Source organism: Gavia stellata, chromosome 1, assembly GCF_030936135.1.
Source record: "Gavia stellata isolate bGavSte3 chromosome 1, bGavSte3.hap2, whole genome shotgun sequence".
Taxonomy (NCBI): domain Eukaryota; kingdom Metazoa; phylum Chordata; class Aves; order Gaviiformes; family Gaviidae; genus Gavia; species Gavia stellata.
Window position 1 is genome coordinate 14,536,330 of NC_082594.1, and position 23,917 is coordinate 14,560,246.

At 37.5% G+C, this 23,917-nt stretch overlaps 1 protein-coding gene across 1 annotated transcript in view; it reads left to right on the forward strand.

Moving 5' to 3' along the window:
- The window catches only part of CNTN5 (contactin 5), a 295,846-nt gene that overhangs the window by 93,220 nt on the left and 178,709 nt on the right, over positions 1–23,917 (forward strand). Inside the window, exon 6 of the mRNA XM_059824823.1 lies at positions 14,874–15,077. Within this exon, the coding sequence (XP_059680806.1) occupies positions 14,874–15,077 (204 nt within the window). The remainder of the gene's footprint in view (positions 1–14,873; positions 15,078–23,917) is intronic.

Sequence of the window (23,917 nt, forward strand, 5' to 3'; positions counted from 1 at the left end):
TACAATGCTGATCAGACAGCTGAAACAAGGGGAAACGTAAGAAGGAGAAAGAGATGAGAAATTATTCCTTTCTAAGGGTCTGGAGTCTAGCTTTTTCTCTCCATTACCGTTGTGGGGAGCTCTTAAAGGATTAAAAAAAAAGAATGAAAACAGTGGAGTTTTCAGAAAATGCAATTGATAATTCTTCCCAAAGTAGGCATGATTAACTGAATTCAGTGGTGATTCTGGTAGAGATGACTACTGAAAATGTTAGGTCCATCTTGATTCAGAAGGAGAAAGCTTTGAACTGAACTGATCTGAGTTCCATAAGATGCCATTAACAAGTTTCCCTATATAATAAAGTCAGTTATGCCTTATTTTGTAAGTACGATATGAAAGTGAACTCACAACCATTTGAGGTGATACAATGCTTAATGAGACATAGATTTTTATATAGCCTTATTTAATCAGTTCAGGAAGATTGTTCCAAATAAATGAAGCGGTATGAAAACAATTGTAGTCGGTATATCTAGTTTTCATTTTTCTTTTTCAAAGGGGAAACTAGAAATTGTTTAGAAATGTATATGGGTGTGTTTATGTTCTTTTTTCCTACCCAATACAATTGTAACTGGCGCAAAGGTAGCTATAACTTAAGAGTAAATACGTTAAAGGCAATTGCTTGGATTTTTCAAGGAGAAAATGCCTGAATAGATATAAGCATAATATCATAGAGTTCAGATGATAATCTGAATGATTATAACCAAAACCAAACCTCTGTGCAGCAGTACATACGCATCCTTCATTTTATGACAACAAAAGATGTTTTGCAGAGCAATTACAGTGGAACAGTGACTTCTTTTTGATCTCAATGCCATCTTTTTAACAATGCAATAATTAATACCACACTTAATTCCAATAATTTGCTTGGCCACTTCTACCTCCTCTGTTCTCATGCTATGTTCCAATATTGTTAAAATCATTGCTGATGACTCCATTAGCCAGCTAATACAATTCCTGTTGAGTTGATGCTATTACCCTACAGCGGAGTATCTGTAACAGGAAAATTTCACTTCATTTATTGGTTTATTGAAGCGTTAATTTTCACAGTGTTTTCCTCTTTCAATAATTAAGCAAGTCTTCCATTGGAGACTGCAGGGATAAAAAATTCAGGAAGAAGAAGGAAGAATTGAAAGAAGGATATAGATCATACTGATGAAGGGTTTGCCTCGGTTTGGCATTTCCTGCAGAACCACAAGGTCCTTTAGGAGTTTAGCAAACTACCATGTAGTTTCAAACTTGAAGAGTCTGTTTACAGCTCTGACAAATACAGCATGGAAGGAAGGAGCATTACCAATTTTACAGAGGATAACAGAGGTTAATCTAGGAAGAAAATTTCAAGAAAAAACTAAAGTTGCACTGATTTACAGTCCAGATCTCTTGACTTTACAACATTACGCTTTATGCTTAAAAGTAAAAGCATTTGAAAAACATAATTAGTCTTCTGAAAAATACACATGTACTCAACACACGAGGAAGCAGAATTGCCTGTAGTTTGCATTACTTTAATAATGCTATTTCTTTTAGAAAAAAAAAAAAATCAGGGAGAGTTGGAAAAATATCTTCTTTTTCCATGTGATATGTATATAGAATGTGACACCTCAGGTGTCACTTTGACTGCCTTTGCTAAGATGTTGAGCAGGAGAGTTTATAATCATGGGACACTGCCCTAGGCTGGAAGTAAGACAACAGAAGGCTATGTATTATCTCTAAAAAACAATACCATGACAAGTAGAAGATGGATGGAAGCAGTTCATTGGGTTTCCAGTAGTGCAGAACAATGTGCACAGGGACCGAACTGTGTATTGTCTATATGTAGAAACAGGTAAGAGTTACATTCTCTACATTGTTAAATTTTAGGTGATTGATTGCTGCTGAGGTTATTTGTAGTGATTGATTTACACAACATGGTTGAACAGCATTGTCAGCATTATAGGGCAGTTTGCTAATGTGACATGTATCTTCCTCTTCATCTGCACTTTATGTTTTAATTAAGGTGAAAAAATCATCTGTCACTGTCATTCTTAATACTTAAAAATTGTCTTTTGGGGACTACAAATTAGGTTTTATGTTATTCTCTAAAGCATATGTTCACATGTGTTCAGAAATATGTAATGTGTTCAGAAAGACGTAATGGAGGATCCATTCTTGATATATTTAAGCCTAGAAAATACACCAAGAAGGAGCTGAGTACTAGACCTTGAGCATCTGGGGGATTATGTGATTTATACTTATTTTTTCTGAACATTTGAAAATCAAATTCAGAGGGAGGATGAGGGAGTAGCTACCCATCTTCTACTACTTCACCTTTGGAATAAGGGGCAGGCAACTGAAGAAGAGTACAAGGATCTTGTTAGGTCATGCAGAGAGGGAATTAGGAAGGCAAAAGCCCAGCTAGAGCTCAATCTGGCCACGGTCGTAAGGGATAACAAAAAATGCTTCGATAAATACATTAACAAGAAAAGGAGAGCCAAGGAGAATCTCCATCCTTTACTGGATGCTAGGGGGAACATTGTCACAAAAGATGAGGAAAAGGCTGAGGTACTTAATGCCTTCTATGCCTCAGTCTTTAATAGCCAGACCAGGTATCCTCAGGGAATGCAGCTCCCTGAGCTGGAAGACAAGGATGGAGAGCAAAATAAACACCCCGTCATACAGGAGGAAGCACTTAACAACCTGCTATGCCACCTGGACGCTCACAAGTCTATGGGGCCTGATGGCATCCACCCAAGGGTGCTGAGGGAGATGGTGGAGGAGCTTGCCAAGCCACTCTCCATCATTTATCAACAGTCCTGGTTAACAGGGGAGGTCCCAGACGAATGGAGGCTTGCCAACGTGATGCCCATCTACAAGAAGGGCCAGAAGGAGGATCCGGGGAACTACAGGCCTGTCAGCCTGACCTTGGTACCAGCGAAGATTATGGAGAAGTTCATCTTGAGGACGCTCACAGGGCATGTGCAGGACAACCAAGGGATCAGGCCCAGCCAGCATGGGTTCATGAAAGGCAGGTCCTGCTTGACCAACCTGATCACCATCTATGACCAGGTGACCTGCCGAGTGGATGAGGGAAAGGCTGTGGGTGTTGTCTACCTGGACTTTAGTAAAGCCTTCAACACTGTCTCCCACAGTATTCTCCTGGAGAAGCTGGTGGCTTGTGGTTTAGACAGGTGCACTCTTCGCTGGGTAAAAAACTGGCTCACGGCCAAGCCCAGAGAGTTGTGGTGAATGGAGTCAAATCCAGCTGGCGGCCGGTCACAAGTGGTGTCCCCCAGGGCTCAGTTTTGGGGCCATTCTTGTTTAATATATTTATCGATGATCTGGATGAGGGGATTGAGTTCTTCCTCAGCAAGTTTGCAGACGACACCAAGTTGGGCGGGAGTGTTGATCTGCTTGAGGGTAGGAAGGCTCTGCAGAGGGATCTGGACAGGCTGGATCGATGGGCCCAGGCCAACTGGATGAAGTTCAACAAGGCCAAGTGTCGAGTCCTGCACTTGGGTCACAATAACCCCAGGCAACACTACAGGCTGATGGAGGAGTGGCTGGAAAGCTCCCCCGCAGAAAAGGACCTGGGGGTGTCGATTGACAGCCGGCTGAATATGAGCCAGCAGTGTGCCCAGGTGGCCAAGAAGGCCAACGGCATCCTGGCCTGTATCAGAAATGGTGTGGCCAGCAGGACCAAGGAGGTGATCGTGGCCCTGTACTCGGCGCTGGTGAGGCCGCACCTCGAGTACTGTGTTCAGTTTTGGGCCCCTCCCTACAAGAAGGACATGGAGGTGCTGGAGCGTGTCCAGAGAAGGGCGATGAAGCTGGTGAGGGGTCTGGAGCACAAGTCTGATGAGGAGTGGCTGAGGGAACTGGGGTTGTTCAGTCTGGAGAAGAGGAGGCTGAGGGGAGACCTCATCGCTCTCTACAACTACCTGAAAGGAGGTTGCAGAGAGGTGGGTGTTGGTCTCTTCTCCCAAGTGACTAGTGACAGGACTAGAGGAAGCTGCCTCAAGTTGCACCAGGGGAGGTTCAGGCTGGATATTAGAAAAAATTTCTTTACGGAGAGAGTGTTGAAGCATTGGAACAGGCTGCCCAGGGAGGTGGTGGAGTCACCATCCCTGGGGGTGTGCAAGGAACGTGTGGACATGGCATTGCATGACATGGTTTAGCGGGCATGGTGGTGTTGAGTTGATGGTTGGACTTGATGATCTTACAGGTCTTTTCCAATCTTAGTTATTCTGTGATTCTGTGATCTCTGACGTTCCTCTACACAGCTCCTAAGGATTCGTTGACTATACATTTTTTCTTGTTTTGGCATTTTTTGTATATGTACAAAGAGCTGGTGGGGAGAAGAATGAATATTAAAAACTAAAATAATTATGTATTAATTGAGATTTCATTTTGACTATGGCCTAATTCATGACTGCTGGGAAGTCACTTCCTTCCATCTTCTTCAGTTTTCCCATGTGAAAGTGATGGGAATGGAACTGCCCCCGGTTTGAGATCTTAGGATAATAAATACCATAGGAGAAAAGGAGCAAGCCCAATGAATATCCATCAGTCATATTGTGCCATGGCCATGGTGGAATTCACCAGACACTCACCTGCAGATAGACCCCGCAAAAGCCTTTAAACTTATATTAAAACACCTAGCACCAAGAGAATATAAAGCAGAGAGGCAGTGGGGTGTATTTTAAATTCAATATGTGCAGCCATACAAAGGCAACTCTACAGACTCCGAGTACTCAGTTTTTGCCAATGCAATTCCTATGACAACAACTGCATGTAAAGAGTGGTGAAGGCTGTTAGAAAAGATTGTGTTTTGAATATAAACTAGAATACAGTAGCCTTTATTTTCATTTCTACACCCAGAAGTCTGAAACTAAATCTTGATAATAAATCTTTCTGCTACTAGTACTCCTTCCTGGCATTAGGAATCAAGGTGAATGAGGGATAAAGTGACAAATTTAAGCTGCTTTCTTTCTTGAAAGTACAAAAAGCCAGACTGAAACATACATATAAACTCCCTGAGAGACTGATACTCTGATAACTGGAGTACTAGTGAGTATTTTCAGCCAAATTACAGGATGTGCTTAACAAGGCTTCTGTTGCTAAATGATGAGGAAAAGCCAAGGATTCACAGATTTTGCATCTCTCAGATGAACAAGAGATAATGTCACTCCTGCACTTGACAGAGCCATAATCCACAAATTTGGATGATCATCATCCTATTACTTCAGTTTATTTTTGTTTTGATGGGTGTCCTAGTTATGCCTTTGAAATGTATTAATCTATTGGTATTGTTGCAGTAGTCATAAAATGAAATTTCTGTGTAATGCAGTAGCCCACTTGGGTGCAGGATTCTGGGGTTCACTGCAGGTAACACTGCTCTGGAGTATGACTTTTCATTGTGCTCACCCCTGCAGCAGACTTAGGTAAGAAGTAGATCATGCTGGAGTAACTATCACACCAGTGCTATTAAAATGTAGAGAAACTCAAGTATCATAGCACGATCAGAGAACAAGAGAGATGTAAAGTGTGAAAGAGAAAAAAGGAGGAAAAAAAATTTACTTTAAATTCTGTTGAGTATTTTGCCAAAGAAAATAATTTTCACATATAAATATCCTGTACAGTGATGTGTTTTCCTGAGCATTAAACAATATCCTCATTACTTTCCAATACCATGCTTTTCATATCAGTATAATAGTTAGTTAGTCATTACCACAGCATTCTTGTTCATTCAAATTATTAAGAAATAATCAACTTGTGTTACTGTACATTCAACACATTTCTATCATAAAAAAGGTTCTAGTAATAGTAAGCTATCCAAATCAGTGTTTACCAGTGACTTCTCCTGCATATTTGTCACTGCCAAGTTTCATATCTCCTGTAGAGCAGTGATTACAACTGCATAGGTTTGTTTTTAACTGTTAAAATGTTCAGCTGTAGAGGACAAAGTATTCCAGAACTGATCCTTTTAATCATGCTTTGCAGTTTTTAATCCTTTCAATGCTCAATAAGTTAATTTTGAGGTTATTCCAACTCTTCTTAATTAGCATGTGCTTTTATAAAACATGAATTCTAGGTGCATTACAGAAACTTTGCTGTCTTTCTCGATAAAAAGAACAATAAAACTATACTGAGTTAGTTTGACTAGATTTATTTTCCTCCAATATTGTTAATTATATCTCATTCTTTAAACTGGATATTAATCAAGTCTTTTACCAGACATTGAATTATTTCATCTAAGTTTGAAACTGATGAACTTATAATGATATGGGTCTTCCTGATCACCCTTTCTAATGCTGGAACAAAATTATCTCTAATTCTTGTCTTTGGAAATTACTAATCATAGAATCAGAATCATTTAGGTTGGAAAAGACCCTTAAGATCATTGAGTCCAACATTAACCTAACACTGCCAAGTCCGCCACTAAACCATGTCCATAAGCACCTCATCCACATGTCTTTTAAATACCTCCAGGGATGGTGACTCCACCACTTCCCAGGGCAGCCTGGTCCAGTGCTTGACAACCCTTTCAGTGAAAAAATATTTCCTAACATCCAATCTAAACCTCCCCTGGAGCAAATTGAGGCCTTTTCCTCTTGTCCTATCACTTGTCACTTGGGAGAAGAGACCAGCAACCACCTCGCTACAACTTCCTTTCAGGTAGCTGTGGAGAGTGATAAGGTCTCGCCTGAGCCTCCTCTTCTCCAGGCTAAACAACCCCAGTTCCCTCAGCTGCTTCTCATAAGACTTGTGCTCCAGACCCTTCACCAGTTTTGTTGCTCTTTGGACACACTGTCCTTCTTGTAGTGAGGGGCCCAAAACTGAACACAGGATTTGAGGTGTGGCCTCACCAGTGCCAAGTACGGGGGGATGATCACTTCCCTCGTCCTGCTGCCCATAGCTGTTTCAATGGTTATATAAAGTCAGTAGTATTAATTAAAAGACCTGCAATGCTAATGCTTAAATTCTGAATTAAGTTCTCTGGTGTTACTTATTACTTACTATTATTTAGACTATTTAACTTTATTGCCTTTTACCATCCACTTTTTTTCTGCTTTTCATAGAAAATAGCATTATACAGTGACATCTGCATTACCTGGTGTGTTATAAAACATAGAACATCAATTTATATGGAGCATTCAGGATTTTTCTGCATAAGTATGGATTTCCATTCCTACATATTAATAGATGAGTATCAATAGTAGAACTGTTGTTAGAATTCTTTTATTTGCTTTCAAAACATTTTTAAAATTTCCTATTTGTAGTTCATCTACCTTGTGGTCAGAGTTTTCTCTTCACAGTGTTTTTCTTTCTAAAAAATTTTTTTTCAGTCCTAACCACAAATTTATTTGTTTCCACCATCACCTTTTTTTTTCCATAAATTTACATAATTTTCACCTTTTCTTTACTTACATAAGACAATATATATTGATAAAATGGCCTTAGATTCTGAAATTATAGGTTGTTTAAACATTCCTTTACATGAAAACATTACTGAGAATATGGTATCTCAAAAATCATTTCAAAATATGTCAGGAAAATCAAGTGTCTTTTTTTTCAGTCTGAGTTTGAGTTCCGCAAAATTACGGTGATGTAATATTAAACACTGAATTTGTAGGCAATAAGATGATAATGAGGTGTTAAGAAAGAGACAATATGGATTTGTCAAAACCAAATCATATCAAATTTAATTTTTTTTCTTTCAAAGTGTGAGTGGCCTAGTGAAAATAAAGGCATATTTAGCATTTGTGAATTACTCCTAGCTGCAAGAGATTACAATCACGGCAGAGCACAAAAAGAGAATACAAAAGGATCAGTACATTGGAGAAATGGCTTGCAATGAGTAACACAAAATTCAGCAAAATGCAGATTACTATACTTACCAAAACATCAAATTTACAGATAGAATAAAGGGAAATAAGTGATTAAACAGCATTCTTCCTTAGAAAAATACTGCTGTTACAGAAAACGGAACACTTAGTAGAATGGAAAATTTTGTACTTCAATTCTAGGACATACTAAGACAACTGCTGCCTATAGAATACAGGAGACTATTATCCAATTACCAATAGTGTTAATGTCTCAGATAGAATACCATGTCCAGCTTTGGGTCCTGTATTATAAGATGTAGAAAAGCAGTAGAGATGACAACAATAAAACTAAAAGTAGAGGATTTGAAACCATGACTTTTAAGGAAAAACTGAAGAGATTTGGTTGATCTAGCCTCAAGAACAGAAGCCTGATACAGACGAGGATAATGGTTTTCCATTGTAACTGCAAAAGTTTAATATAGGTCGTCAATAAAGAGTTTTCAATACTTTCAATATGGTAAGTTGAATAAGTAATAAAAAGTATAGCAAAAAAAGTAAATATACACAAATATTAAGGAAAACTGTCTCATTATTAACTGAGCAATGAAATAGGTTATTCTGAAGATCTAAATTTAGGAATTTAACCTGCTGGACATTTTTAAAGCCTGGGCTGATTTTGCCTGAGGGCAAAAGAAGAGCCTGAATGACATGTGTTCTTGAGTTCCTTTTGATCACAATATTTTGATTCTTTCTGGAACCGATTTTTTTTTTTAATATGAAAATCATGTCAGTGACAATCAAATACACATAATAATCTAGCACCCCTTCCCAGAAGCCATATTTTTGTTTTATGCTGTTTGGTCTCTTTAAAGAGCATATGAAAAAGAGTTTTCATTGGTTCTTACACATTTCAATGACTGACTACATTTGATACATGTCAAATGTACAAATAAGACTATATTGGCTGTGTACACCAGTAATGACAATATAATATTTGTATCCTCCAGTACAAAATCAGTCCTGACAGTAGACTTACCTTTTCTACCATATTTTTAGTTATTGGCTCTGTGAACAGATATAAGAAAGAAAATATTTGAAGATTTATCACTGTAATTAAATCTGAACAAAGACAAATATGTGATTGGTAGAATTGTGTTTCAGGTAAGTGAGCAGTAGATACAGAGCCCCCAGAGCAGAAAAGAAGCAATTTCATTGCTAGCTGATAAATCGACAATATCTGTTTGCTCTATGTGGGTGCATTACTATGCAACAAATAAATTACCTTCATTAAATATTTTCTTGCAGGATTAATGAGCACTGATAATAAGCCACAGCAGCACAAAGAACTGCACCAAAATTATTTATCTGATTGTGGTGGGAGGCTGGAGGAACAACCCATTGTTATCATTCATCATAGCTAAAAAGAAACTTTCCCCCTCTGAATGTGAAGTGTTCTCCATCATTAGAGAGTGCCGCACCCTTATTCTGTGGTTGGTACACAGAATATCCAAACAGCAAGTGTGATGATAAAGGTTGAAACTGGGCTTGAGATAAAATAAGGTTTTGTATTTTCAGCAGGGGAGATTTAGGCATATATTTTTCCTGATACTTTATTTTGTTTAAACAGAATATTTCTGAACGGTAAAGCAAAGCCATCATGCAAATTTCGTGGTCTATAGCTATGGATGGTAAATTCAGACTGTAATCTTCAATGCACTTTTTGCTGCTTTTCTTTCAGTAAAAAAAAAAAAAAAGAGAAGAAGCAACTTCTTTAGAGTTGCTAAAATTCCCAGTTTTCCTCAGATTTTGGCTGTCATGAGGTATCAGTACCATTTATTCATCAAGTACTGCCATCTTGTGGAATTGGGATAATCAGAGGAAATCCTAAACAGAGGAAGAGAAACATTTTCCCAACAGGATACTGGAGGAGATGGAGTACTGTATCTCCCACTGCATCACAGAAAGAAGACATAAACCAGATTTATTTCTTGTACAAACACCATAACTCCACAGAATTGCAATTATGGGATATGTGTTTGCATGCTTTGCCCTTGAAGATGCAATATTTAACCATGGTATGGACTGTACGTTTAGGTTTTAGGTGGCCTTCAAGGAGTTTGTATGGTAACTTTCTTGTTACGTCTTCACTTGCCACCCGAAATACCACTTAGCTGACAGGACTGATGAAAAAGGTATCCAGAAACAGCATGTTAAAAGGATGAAACAAGCAGTTTCTCAGGAGAAAAGCCTTGAAGCAAATCTGGGAAACGTTCAGGCACTAACAAACACAGGACTGAATATGTGGTGCAATCTGAATGCCTCCAGCACAGCTCTTGTTACAATATTTAAAGGGTTATTTCTTACTGACCCACAATGACAGAAAGACTTTTGCATTACCATAGTACTGACATTTTCTGCATCAGAGTGATATCTCCAAAAGCACAGTAGAGCACTAACAAAAATGCTGATATGTCAGTATTCCAGCTTCATCCATTATGGGAAGTACGTCATGTTGTGACAGTTTAGGAATTAACGTTGTGAAACGGAGAAAATAGATCTACAAAAATCATTTAAGAAATTATAATAAACAAAATTTCATACTATAAATTCCTTTTGGCAGGAGATAGATGCTCTCTTCTCACTACATTATCACCAAGTGACCCAGATTTTCACCTACATAGCCCATCAAAAAGTACTTAATAAAACACAGAAACAAATTGGACATTTGGAAGGCTTTCCAAATGACCTTCAGAAAACAGATACAAAACTCCTTGGAGACATTTTTCTATAAACAAGACTGGTCATTCATAAAAGGAAATAGTAGTTTTGCAGTTACCAAAATGTCTTAAATCATTTCCACACCAAGACTTCGAGTATAACAGAAGTTACAAGCAGAAGAGTCCTCCAGCCCAAGCGACAGGAGAATGCCAATTTACAACTGCCTCTATAATTCATAATTTCTCTGTCTTTTTACTCTCTGTTTCTGTTTGTGTTGATGAATAGTATCTATGTAAAAGTTTCTTTCATGCTGGCAGTCAACTGTAATTCCCAGGAAAGGCTCTGCATCATCTTCATGGTTTTGGCATCAGTTTCACATTAAAAATAAAATAGATGGGCATAAAAATAAAAAATAAGCTTAGCATATATTCTGTAAAAATATTCTAAACTTCTGCATACTGCAATATTCACAGTTTCTTATTTTTCTTGAAATTTTTTACCCTATTGAAAACAAAATGAGTACAGCATGGAGAAACCATTTACTCAGTCTTTGCTCAAAAGGAGATGACTTCAGAGGGTAATTACTTCCTGATTTTACAGTTATAGTTTGGTTTATTTAGATTTTGGCAGTACTGACGTTTATCTTCAAAATCTCTTGAAGATCATCATTATTTACCTGTCAGGCTTGAGATGCATCTCTGGAGTTTATTCTCCTACTAAAAAAATTAATACAATGACACCTGTGCTTTGTGCTTAGCCAATGGCACTGGTTCTAAAAGCTTTTAACCTAAACCATTATAGGAAAATATAGGCTTGAAGTTCACCAACAAAACAAAACAAAACCCAGGTTTTGTACTTGGACAGCCTTCATTAGCAATGCTGTGATTTAAGAACCCTGAATTTTCATTTTGCTGGCATACAAACTAGGAACATTCAGAGCTCCAGAATATGAGCACCAATGCGTGTTTCATCTTCTACCATGACTGCAAATTTAGAAGTGTGAGATATTTGTAAAATGGATCAATGTCAAGGTGCACCCATTTTCCCATAATTGCAGTCATTCTCTTAACATCCTTTTGTAAAATTACTTCTGCAAGATCATCCGTCTATTTCTGTCAGGTAAAAACTGTTGGGTCCCCAGATTCCAAGCCAGCTGTGGTTATTTCTGACTGTTCTGCATAGCATGCACTGGAAATTGCAGAGTTTCCCTGAGATATTTCCACTGAAGCCTGTGCATACTGTATGTACATAACCCTCAAAGTTATATTTAAGAATCTGCTGAACTCGTTAACCAGCTCTAATAGGAGAGAAACTTCATAAAGTGTGTAAGGGGCTTTTCACCTGAGAAGAAAATCCAGAATTCCAGATCAATTCCAGATCTGAGCATTCACATGCAAAGTCTTCAGGTATTTGAAAGTGTATTCCCAGGGTTTTGCTTTTTAGAAATGAAAAATAGGAGTAATTCCTTCAATGTTAATGCACTGACAATGATCAAGAAGTAAGCTGTTAGTACTTTTGTCTGTTCTTTGGAGTTTGGGCTCCTGGCCAGAATACAGATGCAGTAGGTATGCACAAATAAAAGCATTAACTGCAGCTTAATAGCATAAATTAATTGAGTTTTAGATTTGGCAGAAGTTCTGTTACTTTTTTTCTCAGTACCCTATCCCGGTACCCATTCATCCGTCACTCCATTTTTAACAGCAAAAAATCATTTAGAAGGTGACAATCACAGAATCACTAAGGTTGGAAAAGACCTGTAAGATCATCAAGTCCAACCACAAAAAAAAAAAAAAACCAAACACAAAACAACACACCACCACACACACACACACAAAAAAACCCCACAATATCCCCCCTGGATTCAGCACCAGCAAACACTAAGTATTCTATTTCCTTAGAAGCACAAAAAATTATTGCCTGAAATCCATTCCTTAGGAGTAGTTCTAATTAATAAATGAACAATTAACTGCATGTGTTTTTAGGATACAAATGGAGAAAATTCTATTCTACATGAACTACCACCAAACCCACAATGATGACTGCTTTACATTTGGTTTGAACTACTTTTAAGCCAGAGCAATTAGTGAGAGTGATTGCTTTCCATTTGAATTGGTAACAGGTGTCTTCAATTAAAGCCTATGCATTTTCCTTTAACTTGTATGTTCATCATTGCCTTGTAGAACTTTATGCTGCTATGAATCATTTCTGCCAGATAAGATGTCATAACAAAATGTGGCAATGAAATTTCAGAGAGAAATATTTTGGGCTAATTAGTATTTTGCCTGAAACATAACAGAAAAAGAAGGAAATTTTGAACACTTGGAGAGCTGTCTGTGAGCCCTGAATTACTCAGGCTCCTGTGTAACTACTCAGAATTACAATTAGATCTGAAAAAGGTTTTAAGCAAAAAGTCGATGTGTGCACCTTAATTCCCTGTTTTGGAGAAGTCTTCTACTGTCAGGTAAATATGTTTTGTCCTTTAACATAGATTTTTGTATTCATACCATTGTTTTTTCATAAGAAAATTATCATGTGACTTCAAAACTAGTCTGAACTTCTTCAAAATTAATCCAGAACATCCTGCATCTCTACATCACAGCTTGCACTGTTGGTTTATACTGGTTAAAAAACCTAGTCATTGTGCTTTTCCATTCCTTTCTGACCACCGTGTCAGGGAATGGTAAAACACAGGGATAGAAAGAACAGATCAGTTGGCATTTCTAATGCTTTCTGTACTGTTAAAGTCAAACTGCACACCTGGCTATGGCATATATTTAGCTGGGATGTTAATATGTTTCACACTTCTTGAGCTATGTACAGCTATACCAGTTCCTCTCCTATCATTAGCAGAAAAGCACACAGAAAAATTTAAATTTGGAGGTGTTTCCTCTCACCCTTTTGACCCTTTCCTTTTCTAGCTAACTTTACATCAAGAAAACATTTTGACTGTACTGGGGATAAAAGTATGAGAGAATCAGACTGACATGTGCAATTACAGTCTTCATGTTGCTGCTGAAGCTGAGACTAGTCACCTAAGAAATTTGAGTCTAAAAACTTGGAACTTGTTATACCAATGGAGCATTTTGCATCTTGGAGCAGTAGTAGGGACTTGATATACCTGAATTAGCTTTGGCTTTTCTGATTTTTGAGTCAGTTCTTTAAAGACTATCACGGGGGAGATTACAGAAGAAATGGCCTTATAGCTAATGTGCCAGTTCAAGTAGTGAAGAATATTTTTTTTAAAGTGTGAAGACAAAATGAAACAGTGGAAGATAAGATTGAAAGGAGAACAACATGTAAAAAAGTATACATAAGGTTAAGGCTTCAAAGTCTGAATTGGTGAAACTCCACATAAATAATTCCCTGAAAGGAATTCCCTGCTAAATCTCATTAACTCAGAATCTCATTAACTTAACTGATACTTCTCATGCAAACACATTAATCCACCTAGGTTTTTAATAAATCATTATATAATCTCATACAGAATAATAGGAAATAATCTTTTTTCTCAACCAATTATTATGAGTATAAAGGGAAAAGTATATACTTTTCAGGTGAACAGAATGACTTGTGGGATAAAAATAAGAATCAAGACACTGGCTTTAATTACCATTTTAAAAAATCACTTTGATTAGTCTTTGATCCATCAGATTATGAGGCAAAGCAGTTGGTAGCTTTGGTTTAAGGAATTAATCATTGATCGCAGGGATTTAAGCTGCATATAGGAAAGGTTCTGAGATTCTTCAGTGAAGCAGATGTAGAAGAAAATAGAAGTGTAGTGCAGTAATACTACCTGCAAGGTAGGTTAAACAGTTATTAGAATCTGCTGATTTTAAAAGCAGATGTTCAGAATAAAAACTCTTTATGCACACACTTGCAAAAGTCATCTCCAGCTCTATAGGAAGCATCTTGTTATATTTCACTGCAAATTTGAACAAATAGAGAAAAGAATGCTTTGTACATTATTTTTGATTGACCTGAAAGACTAGAAAAGGGAATTATCTAATTATGTACTATTTTATGGGTGTTTTCTGAGTCTGTTGAATAATTTAATTATTTTTCCTGAACTAAATCTGTCTTCCCAGGTAACTTGTAGACTCAATGCTTAAGCTATTTTCAAAATTCCAAGGAAAGAAAAAAAATTCTTCTCTTCAATTCTAAAGCAAAAAAATAAAATGTTTAAAAAGCCTTTAGCTTTTGGGTTTTCTAGATTATCTAAATAAAGTTAATGGACATTTATTAAGTGTTTCCATTAACATGACACAATATTGTTTCCATACTTGCTTTCTCTTATTTTTTTCTGTTTTCTTTCAGAGATCATCTATAGCTGGGTATTTAATGAATTCCCGTCTTTTGTGGCAGAAGATAGCAGACGCTTCATCTCTCAGGAGACAGGCAATCTCTACATCTCCAAGGTGCAAACATCTGATGTTGGCAGCTATATATGCCTGGTAAAAAATACAGTGACAAATGCCAGAGTTTTGAGTCCTCCTACACCTCTGACACTGAGAAACGATGGTAAGAAAGGCATTATTTCTGGGTACAACATGGAAGCAAAAATACTCTAGTTAAATTAAGACCCATGATTTTATTGTTTTTCAAGATACGCATGCATGTACTGCAGCAATCAGCAAAGGAAAGGTGTTCAAGGAGACAGTTCCTTTTAAAACATCTAACAGTTGTGAGAACATTTAGCCCTCCAAAGGCTGAGGAGCAATCTGACACCTCCTGATGTATTTTGTTTAGAAGAGTTACTCCTTGCTATTCTGGTGCTCTGTCACTGACAGAGAGAAGCAGATGTCCTTTCTGTTTCTTTAGGGCTCAGTTCAGCTGCCTAAACGCAAGTGGCCACTGCCACACTGGGATACCTTCAGGCTTCTGAGACTTCCACAGGGGACTGGCAAATATCACATATGGCATACAGACCGGCAGCTGGATGCCAGGAGATACACCTTCATGCATCTCAGATAACACAAGGCACACATGGTTAGACAAGTGAACAGAGGGAATATTGCTTAAAACTTTACCTGTTGCTGTACTAAAAACCTATTACACTTCCAGGCTCCAATTCAATGCACTGATTAAGTACTACCAAGAACACTACAATAGCTTTGATTACAATGATAGTTAGCTACCCAGGTAGTTTTGAATTTCATCAAGGCATATAACTGCAGTATTTTTTCTGTCAATAAGTACCTAAATATTATTATCCAAAAGTGGCTTAGGATTTTTTCCCAAAAATCAAAAGAAAACACCTTCCAATAATATTTCTTATGGAGCAGTATGACATTTCAATATAAATGATATGTAACTCTGATTCTGTTGGAATATCTGCCTATAGAGGCAACTGTGTTATCTTCTCTTTTGCAGCAAATAGATTCATATTTATTGGATCATACTTGCTTTTTGGTTTTGTTTTCTGTCAAAATACTGTTATTTTTGAAAATAATGATTCGACAAGTGCCTTTATTTTCCTTTCTTCCAAGATGTTCCACAGTTAATGATGCTTTCTAGTTCTTCAGAAATACATTTCAGCACATATGCAGAAATACATTTCAGCATATGTGAATCCATACTTACATAAATCAGAGAGAGAAAAAGAGAGAGAGTGGAAGAGGCTCTGAGGCTTTTGTCTTGCTTATAGCTTTTTCTAGAACTAAGACTAGTCCTGTGCTGTAGAAGCGTTACAAAAGCTGGACTTAAACACAGATGACTTAGTTTAACTAAGTAAAAAATGTGTTCACAGATTAGAATGGAATTAAGTTAAAGTTTATTCATCATAACAAGTTGAAATTTCTGTCTGCACAGCATGCAGCCTCTGCAGCAAAAAGCTGCATGTTTTACTGTTTCATTTCCTATTTTCTTCTTCTGGTTTAGTACCTATGCTAATTATAGAGTTTCAGGTGTTTAGTTTTACTGAATTAGCATAGCAGACCTGAACTTTTCAATATCAACCTTTGAAAATTAAAAACCCCGAACATTGATTGTCTTTTTAATCAGTTTGAACTCTGACAAAAAAAGATAGAATTTTATTGTCATATTCATTATTCATATCTTGCTCTATTGGTTCTTTATGACATTTCTTCATGCCTTTATAGGGTTCCAGTTTTGTGCCGAAATTCAACAGATTAATTATCCGTATCATACTAACAGTACATAGGCACACAATACAATGTAAGAAATGGAGAGAGTAAATAAGGATAAATGCAGCAGTCTACATCACTGACCTAAGAAACAAAATCTGTGAAGGAAAACTGTGCAGATTTTCTTAAATGTCAAGGGGGTAGTATATACCAGCCTCAAGCAAATTTGTGTTTCACAGCTGGTTGTCATACAGCTGTGATCATCCAACCTTCTGAACTGTGCTGGAGTATTGGGGAAGCTTTTGCACATAGATGAACTGCTCCACAACAATTTCCCAATTCATTTTTTCACACACATGAATTTCTACGAGGCTTCCATGGCTTAATTTTTATCTGTTGGTATTTTGGAAAAGCCCCTTTATTGTAATGGAGTTCTTCAGTATTTCTTAGTAAATTGCTTGCTTTCCTGTATGACTGAGCAAGTTTTCCAGTAAAGAGACCCAGACTTGTACCTAACCTTGCAGTCTCCATAAACCCACCTTGAAAAAATATTCAGGAAAATTCTGGTTGCTAAATCATATTTATTATTTGGGACATGTGCCTTATTCTACCTTCTCCACAAAATGCAATAATATGGGTCTTTTAAAAACTATCTGGGATCACAATTAAAATATTCCATTAATAGTACTGTACTTTTTCTTTTTGATAGAATTGCTTTAGGTTATATTGCCTTGTCCATTGAAAAATATTAAAGGGCAATGGCAGAATTTTAAAAACATATATACATTATACTCCGAAATACGGAATAATATAACTGCCGAAAAGAGGTGCTCATTAGAGTTAAAGAAAATTGGAATACTTTATGGGAAAATTAGAGTAATTTGTACAGAAAGAAACAGCTGAGGATGGACTCTAATAAAGAAGTGAGAAATTAAGAATGGCATTAAAACAAACATCCAAGTACCTGAAAATTTACTTGACTCTATGTTGGTGAGTTCTGTTATGTGATTTTGAATATGGCTTTTTAAGCTTTTTGTTTATAAAATTAATTGAATCACTTTCAACTTTTCAAATATTTGCTGAAGTTTAAAAATCATACAGCTTTCTGAGTTCTAATGATTGGCATCACAACTGACATTATCCTACTCAGTCAGCACATTTGTCATAAACCACTGGAAGAATTTATGGTTTTAAACAGCTTTTACAAATGGCAGTACATAAATAAAACAATTTATGTATTCTGTGGACATATGAATCATTAACTCAAAAAAATTCTACTTGATATATTGAGATATATCAAGGGTTGCGATTAAAGGCACAGAGTCTAGTTGGAGGTGTGTAACAAGTGGTGTTCCCCAGGGGTCAGTACTGGGTCCAGTCCTGTTCAATATATTCATCAGTGACCTGGATGAAGGGATAGAGTGTGCCCTCAGCAAGTTTGCTGGTGACACAAAACTGGGAGGAGTGGCGGACACATGGGAAGGCTGCGCTGCCATTCAGCGTGACCTGGACAGGGTGGAGAGTTGGGCAGAGAGGAACCTTATGAAATTCAACAGAGTCAAGTGTAGGGTACTGCACCTGGGGAGGAATAACCCCACGCATCAGTACAGGTTTGTTGTGGTTTAGTCCCAGCCAGCAACTAAGCCCCACACAGCCGCTCGCTCACTCCCCTCAGGTGGGGTGGGGGAGAGAATCGGAAGAGTAAAAGTGAGAAAACTCATACATTGAGATAAAGACAGTTTAATAGGCAAACAAAGCTAAACAAGGAATTCATTCACCACTTCCCATTGGCAGTCAGGTGTTCAGCCATCCCCAGGAAAGCAGGGCTCCATCACGTGTAACAATTACTTGGGAAGACAAACTCCATTACTCCAAATGTCCCCCCCTTCCTTCTTCTTCCCCCAGTTTTATATGCTGAGCACGACGTCATACGGTACGGGATATCCCTTTGGTCAGTTGGGGTCAGCTGTCCCGGCTGTGTCCCCTCCCAACTCCTTGTGCACCCCCAGCCCACTCGCTGGTGGGGTGGTGTGAGGAGCAGAAAAGGCCTTGACTCTGTGTAAGCACTGCTCAGCAGTAACTAAAACATCCCTGTGTTATCAACACTGTTTTCAGCACAAATCCAAAACACAGCCCCATACTAGCTGCTATGAAGAAAGTTAACTCTATCCCAGCCAAAACCAGCACAAGGTTAAGGGCTGACCTGCTGAAGAGCCACTCTGTGGAAAGGGACCTGGGAGTCCTGTGGACAATGAGCCAGCAATGGGCCCCTGCGGCCAAGAAGGCCAATGGCATCCTGGGGGGCATCCAGAAGAGTGTGGCAAGCGGGTCGAGGGAGGTTATCCTCCCCCTCTACTCTGCCTTGCTGAGGCCGCATCTGGAGGACTGTGTCCAGTTCTGAGCTCCCCAGTTCAGGAAGGACAGGGAACTGCTGGAGAGGGTACAGCAAAGGGCTACAAAGATGATTAGGGGCCTGGAACATCTTTCTTATGAGGAAAGCTGAGGGACTTGGGTCTTTTGAGTCTGGAGAAGAGAAGACCGAGGGGAAAATCTTATCAATGCTTATAAATACTGAAGGGGTGGGTGCCAGGAGGATGGGGCCAGTCTTTTTTCAGTGGTGCCCAGTGACAGGACAAGAGGTAACGGGCACAAACTTGGTCATAGGAAGGTCCATCTAAACATGAGGAGGAGCTTCTTTCCTTTGAGGGTGGCAGAGCACTGGATGAGGCTGCCCAGAGAGGTTGCAAAATCTCCTTCTCTGGAGATATTCAAAACTCGCCTGGAGGCATTCCTGTGCAATCTGCTCTAGGTGAACCTGCCCTGGTGGGGGGTTGGACTAGATGATCTCCAGAGGTCCCTTCCAACCGCTATTGTTCTGTGATTCTGTGATTTATTGTCTTTCTCATATTTTGATATATAAACAGTACCCGTACTCAGGGGAATGGACAGCTTGTGACGAAACACACTCCTATGACAACATTGGTCTCCATTTATCTATGCGAAAGAAATGGAATAATATTAAGGCTCTCTGTCAAACTCTGCAAGAATTTTGGAACTTCCTGGGCTTTTATTAATCTTTTATTTCTTTCATGATGTGTCACAATGGGGAACTTAGCTCCTTGATATGAAGCTAATTAAATAAAAACATCAAGAAATCCTTCAATGGATTCTGAATAAAATGAATACCTCATTTGTTCAGATGTCCTTGACAATCAGTCATTTCATACAATTCAATTTCATTTCAGGCTGGGTTATGAAAACACTCTACTCTATCTGAGGAGATAAGAAGTTTTAGCAGGAAAAAAAAATTAAGCATCATTTCATTAACTGCCTTTATAATGCATTAGAAACTTTGAGCAATTATTTAATAACTATTTACAAATAATAAACAACGTTGCTAAAATGGATCTTTGCAGGCTTGGATGCTGATTGGGAGCAGTAAATAGTCTTGACTAATAAAAACAACAGAAAGCTTCAAATTTAGGAAATATAAACCTAGTGCGCATAAAACATTTGATGCTTGATAACATAAAGCAGTTATTTCAAGTTCTCACATTTTCATTCCAGTTTTTCTTCCTTTTTTAATCTTTTTTATTTCTCTTGAAAAGATGTTAACTTTAACATTATTACTGTACAGGAGAGAATTAAGTAATTCTTCATTTTATATATGTGTAGATACTGCCTAGTGGCTTTGCTACAGTGAAATTTCCAGAAAAAAAGAGAACCCGTACAATTTCAGACATCAGAGGACTCTTTTCTACTGTGTTCCATTAAAGCAAATTAGTTTATACCTCGACAGAGGTCGGTGTATCTGACCAGATATATTCTCATGTAACTGAATGCAGACCTTGACTTTCAAATTTTTTTTCCATGTCATCATAGTTCTGTGAACTGAATCTTGTCTGTCCTAATTCTATTGATTAATTCTATGTGATTAATAGTCTCACATAATGATACAAAATCTAGTTATCAAGGTATTAATGATGTTCATTTGTACTTTTCCATGATGGAATGTGTTCTGCATGTGCTTATTCAGGTTGAACTCTGGGATATGTTGTTTGAACATCTCTGGGTTATCTAAAGATCTCTTTCCCAACATTAAGAAAAGTTTGGAAGAAGTCATAATAATTTCTCCAATGGTGGAAATCAAGCAATAAAAAGGGCCAGTATAGGATAGTAAGGTAATAAGTAATACATAAAAATAAAGATAGAGCAAAATCAACAGTTTCACAGACACAGGCTATTTTCATCCCTGAAGAATTCTGATAGTTGTTAATTAACTGATAATTAGCATTTAAAAGACTTGCTTAAAGATTAACCCTAATGTTTATGATCTGTCAGTTTTCCCCTTCCAGAAATGCACAGATTATTTTTTTTTTCCTGCTTGTATTACTAGTTTTATCTTCTAATGTGTTTATTCATATGGAGCTGAATTCTAGAAGACACAAACCATGCCTGGATTGTAATGGGAGCTGAAAATACTTATCCAGCTGTGACTTAATCCTGACAGGTTTTCTGGAGTTTCTGACCTTGTAGGCTGCCTCTTTCATGTGGGTTATATTGCAAGATCATTAACTTACATTTTTTAAGTGTCCAGTCATATCTCATATTTGAATCGTGCAAGTCCATAAAAACTATGCAAGACTGGTTGGAAACTGTGGGAACTCCTCCTAATGCTCTAGGGCAGAACTCAAACCTGAGATAATCTCACTTTGGTTTTTTTCAAGCAAGCCAAACTGTCTGGGCAAAATCAAGTTTGATCTCTGGCGGTGTACAAAGACTAATAGCACTGACAAAGGCATCGAAGTATGCAATCTCTGCTCCAGGGGAAGGCTGATAAAATGGCAGTGTCCCTGGACAGCCATTATTTCTCTAATAAACATGTTGTTTCTGCCCTAAAATTATACTGAGATATTTTAATGATCGGTCATTATGAAACTGAAAATAAAAGACTTCCCACAATCTCTGTTTTTGTCTAATAAAAATGTACTCTTCATGGGTTACAGGCATTTTGAAGAAACACTTTTTGTCTGTTTCATTCTGGCTTTTGTGCCTAGATCCCACTGCAAGGTTGTGAAAAATTATAGGATGAAATCAGGATTAAAAAAAAGCAGTGCAATCTTATTTTAACTAAAAAAGAAAACCAAGGAGATTTATATAACAGGACAGGGGGTGGTTGCTGGCTTTGCTTTTTTTTTTTTTTTTTTCCAAAATATTTATGTTTCTTTCCATTTAGAAAATCTGTTACACTCAGCATCAGTGGTCCTTCCACCTAAAATTCTGAGTGAAAATCTATAGGGCGACAGGAAGTTTTATGGAGGGCTCCTATGCAATAACCCTTTACAGAGTGTTTTATAGGGATTGTAGCATGGCTGAAATGCATTATCAAACAGCATACTAAAGTTCAAAGACACTATTGGTAAAAGATTTAGCCTAAAAAAAATATAGAGAAAACACCCTGGGATGGTCTTTTGACAATGTAAAAGGGCTGAACCCAGGGAGAATTTCAGGAGGAAAATTGGGAAAAGTTTGGAAAAGATTAGATTCCAGCATTCAATGTAGAACAAGAACTCTTACACAGTTAAACAGTTTGCTTTGAGTTTAGTTTACTTTGAGCTCTGTTAAGACAACCTCATTCAGGAAGTTTTAATTGCTGAGTTTTCCCACTAGTTTATAGAAATGCTATCTGCTGGAAATGAGGCTGTTGCTTTATTTTAATTAGCTACTGTAATTTAAGATTCTAGACATGTATCATCTTGCACATCTTCTGCACTCATGTTTTATTGTTTTGCTTCTCTTCCTAATGACTTATGAAACTATTACACAAAAGAAAGAGTTAACTGATCCATATACAGAGTATAAAAAGTATAAAATAAATGAACTAGAGAAAAAATATTCCTCTAAATTCAACTCAGGATTAGGAATGATGTTGCACCAAACTGAGCTATTAAGATTTCAGACAGAAGTGTGTTGGTAATATTTTAATTAATGGTAACTAAATTAAAATTTGTGCAAATTGATAACAAAAAATAACTTCTATAGTTGTGAATGGTTTCAGATTATTAAGAATGGTCATACCTAATGTTATGTATCTTACTTGTCTCAGGATCTTAGATACAAATTCACATGTGACTGCTTTGCAATAGTGGGGTATGGCATAATGTTCAAATAAGAATGACGTGTCAGTTCGGTGTTCTTGTCAACATAGTGAAATAGTTTGATTGTGAACAGCAGGAATTTTGCTGAAGGTTAGGACTGTAGTAAATTTTAACATGGGTGATTTGTTGTTATTATGTCTAAAACAATGGGTATTTCAATAGCTGTTACTAATGGAGGAGAAATGTTAGTTTTAGTTTGACCTTTCTTATTGAGGAAATAACAGGTACTTGTATTTTGCATGGTTATATGAAGAGTCTCAAATGCAAAACATTTCCAATTTAGGAAACTCCTTCCAGTTAATTAGATAACAATGAATATTAGAGCAACACCACTTTGTGTCCTAATTGATCAGAACCAAATGAAAAATTCCTCTCTGGATGCTGCAACAATTTCGACACTTGGTACCTAGCTGGAAGGGGGATATGTTGTTTTCAGCCTGTAAAAGAACAGAGCAGGTTGCAAGAAAAATGGAGCTTAAGGTCATATTTGAAGTACAAACCATTATGTCATTTACTATAAGAGAAATTAGGTTCTTCAAGAACTGTGAACATGCCATCAGGAAGATAATTAGAAACCCCACAAAGATTAGATCCTCCTCCTAATCATTTAGATTAAATAATATTTTCCAGGTTTCTGAATACCTTTTGTGAGGCTGACCTGGATGAACAGCAGGTAGTTAGAAAGGAGGAACAAAAAACATTGGCTAGAGATACCTAAAACAAAACTGCCACAGATCTCTTGTTCCAGGTTCAGCACAATCTCCTCCCCTGTAAACACAAAATGGAACAAAAAAAGCAATGATATTTCTATTGGCTATTTGTTGACTCATATTCTTAGGCCTCTCAAGAAAGACAGCATGTTGGCTAGTGTAGCGGAGTCCTGATTTTTCTTGACGTGAATGGCTGCTCAGAAAACTTTTCTATATATATAGTCAGTGAAAATGTTCAGGTTATCACGTTTCCATACAACTATATATGCACAAATCTTCATACCTGAGTGTTGTATACAAGCCATTGAGATGCCCTCCCTCATATCTGAATGTCGAAAGCATGAAGTTTGGTTTCATCCAATGCCAGATGTGCTGGGTTTAGCAGAAGAGCTTGGATGCTAAATTAC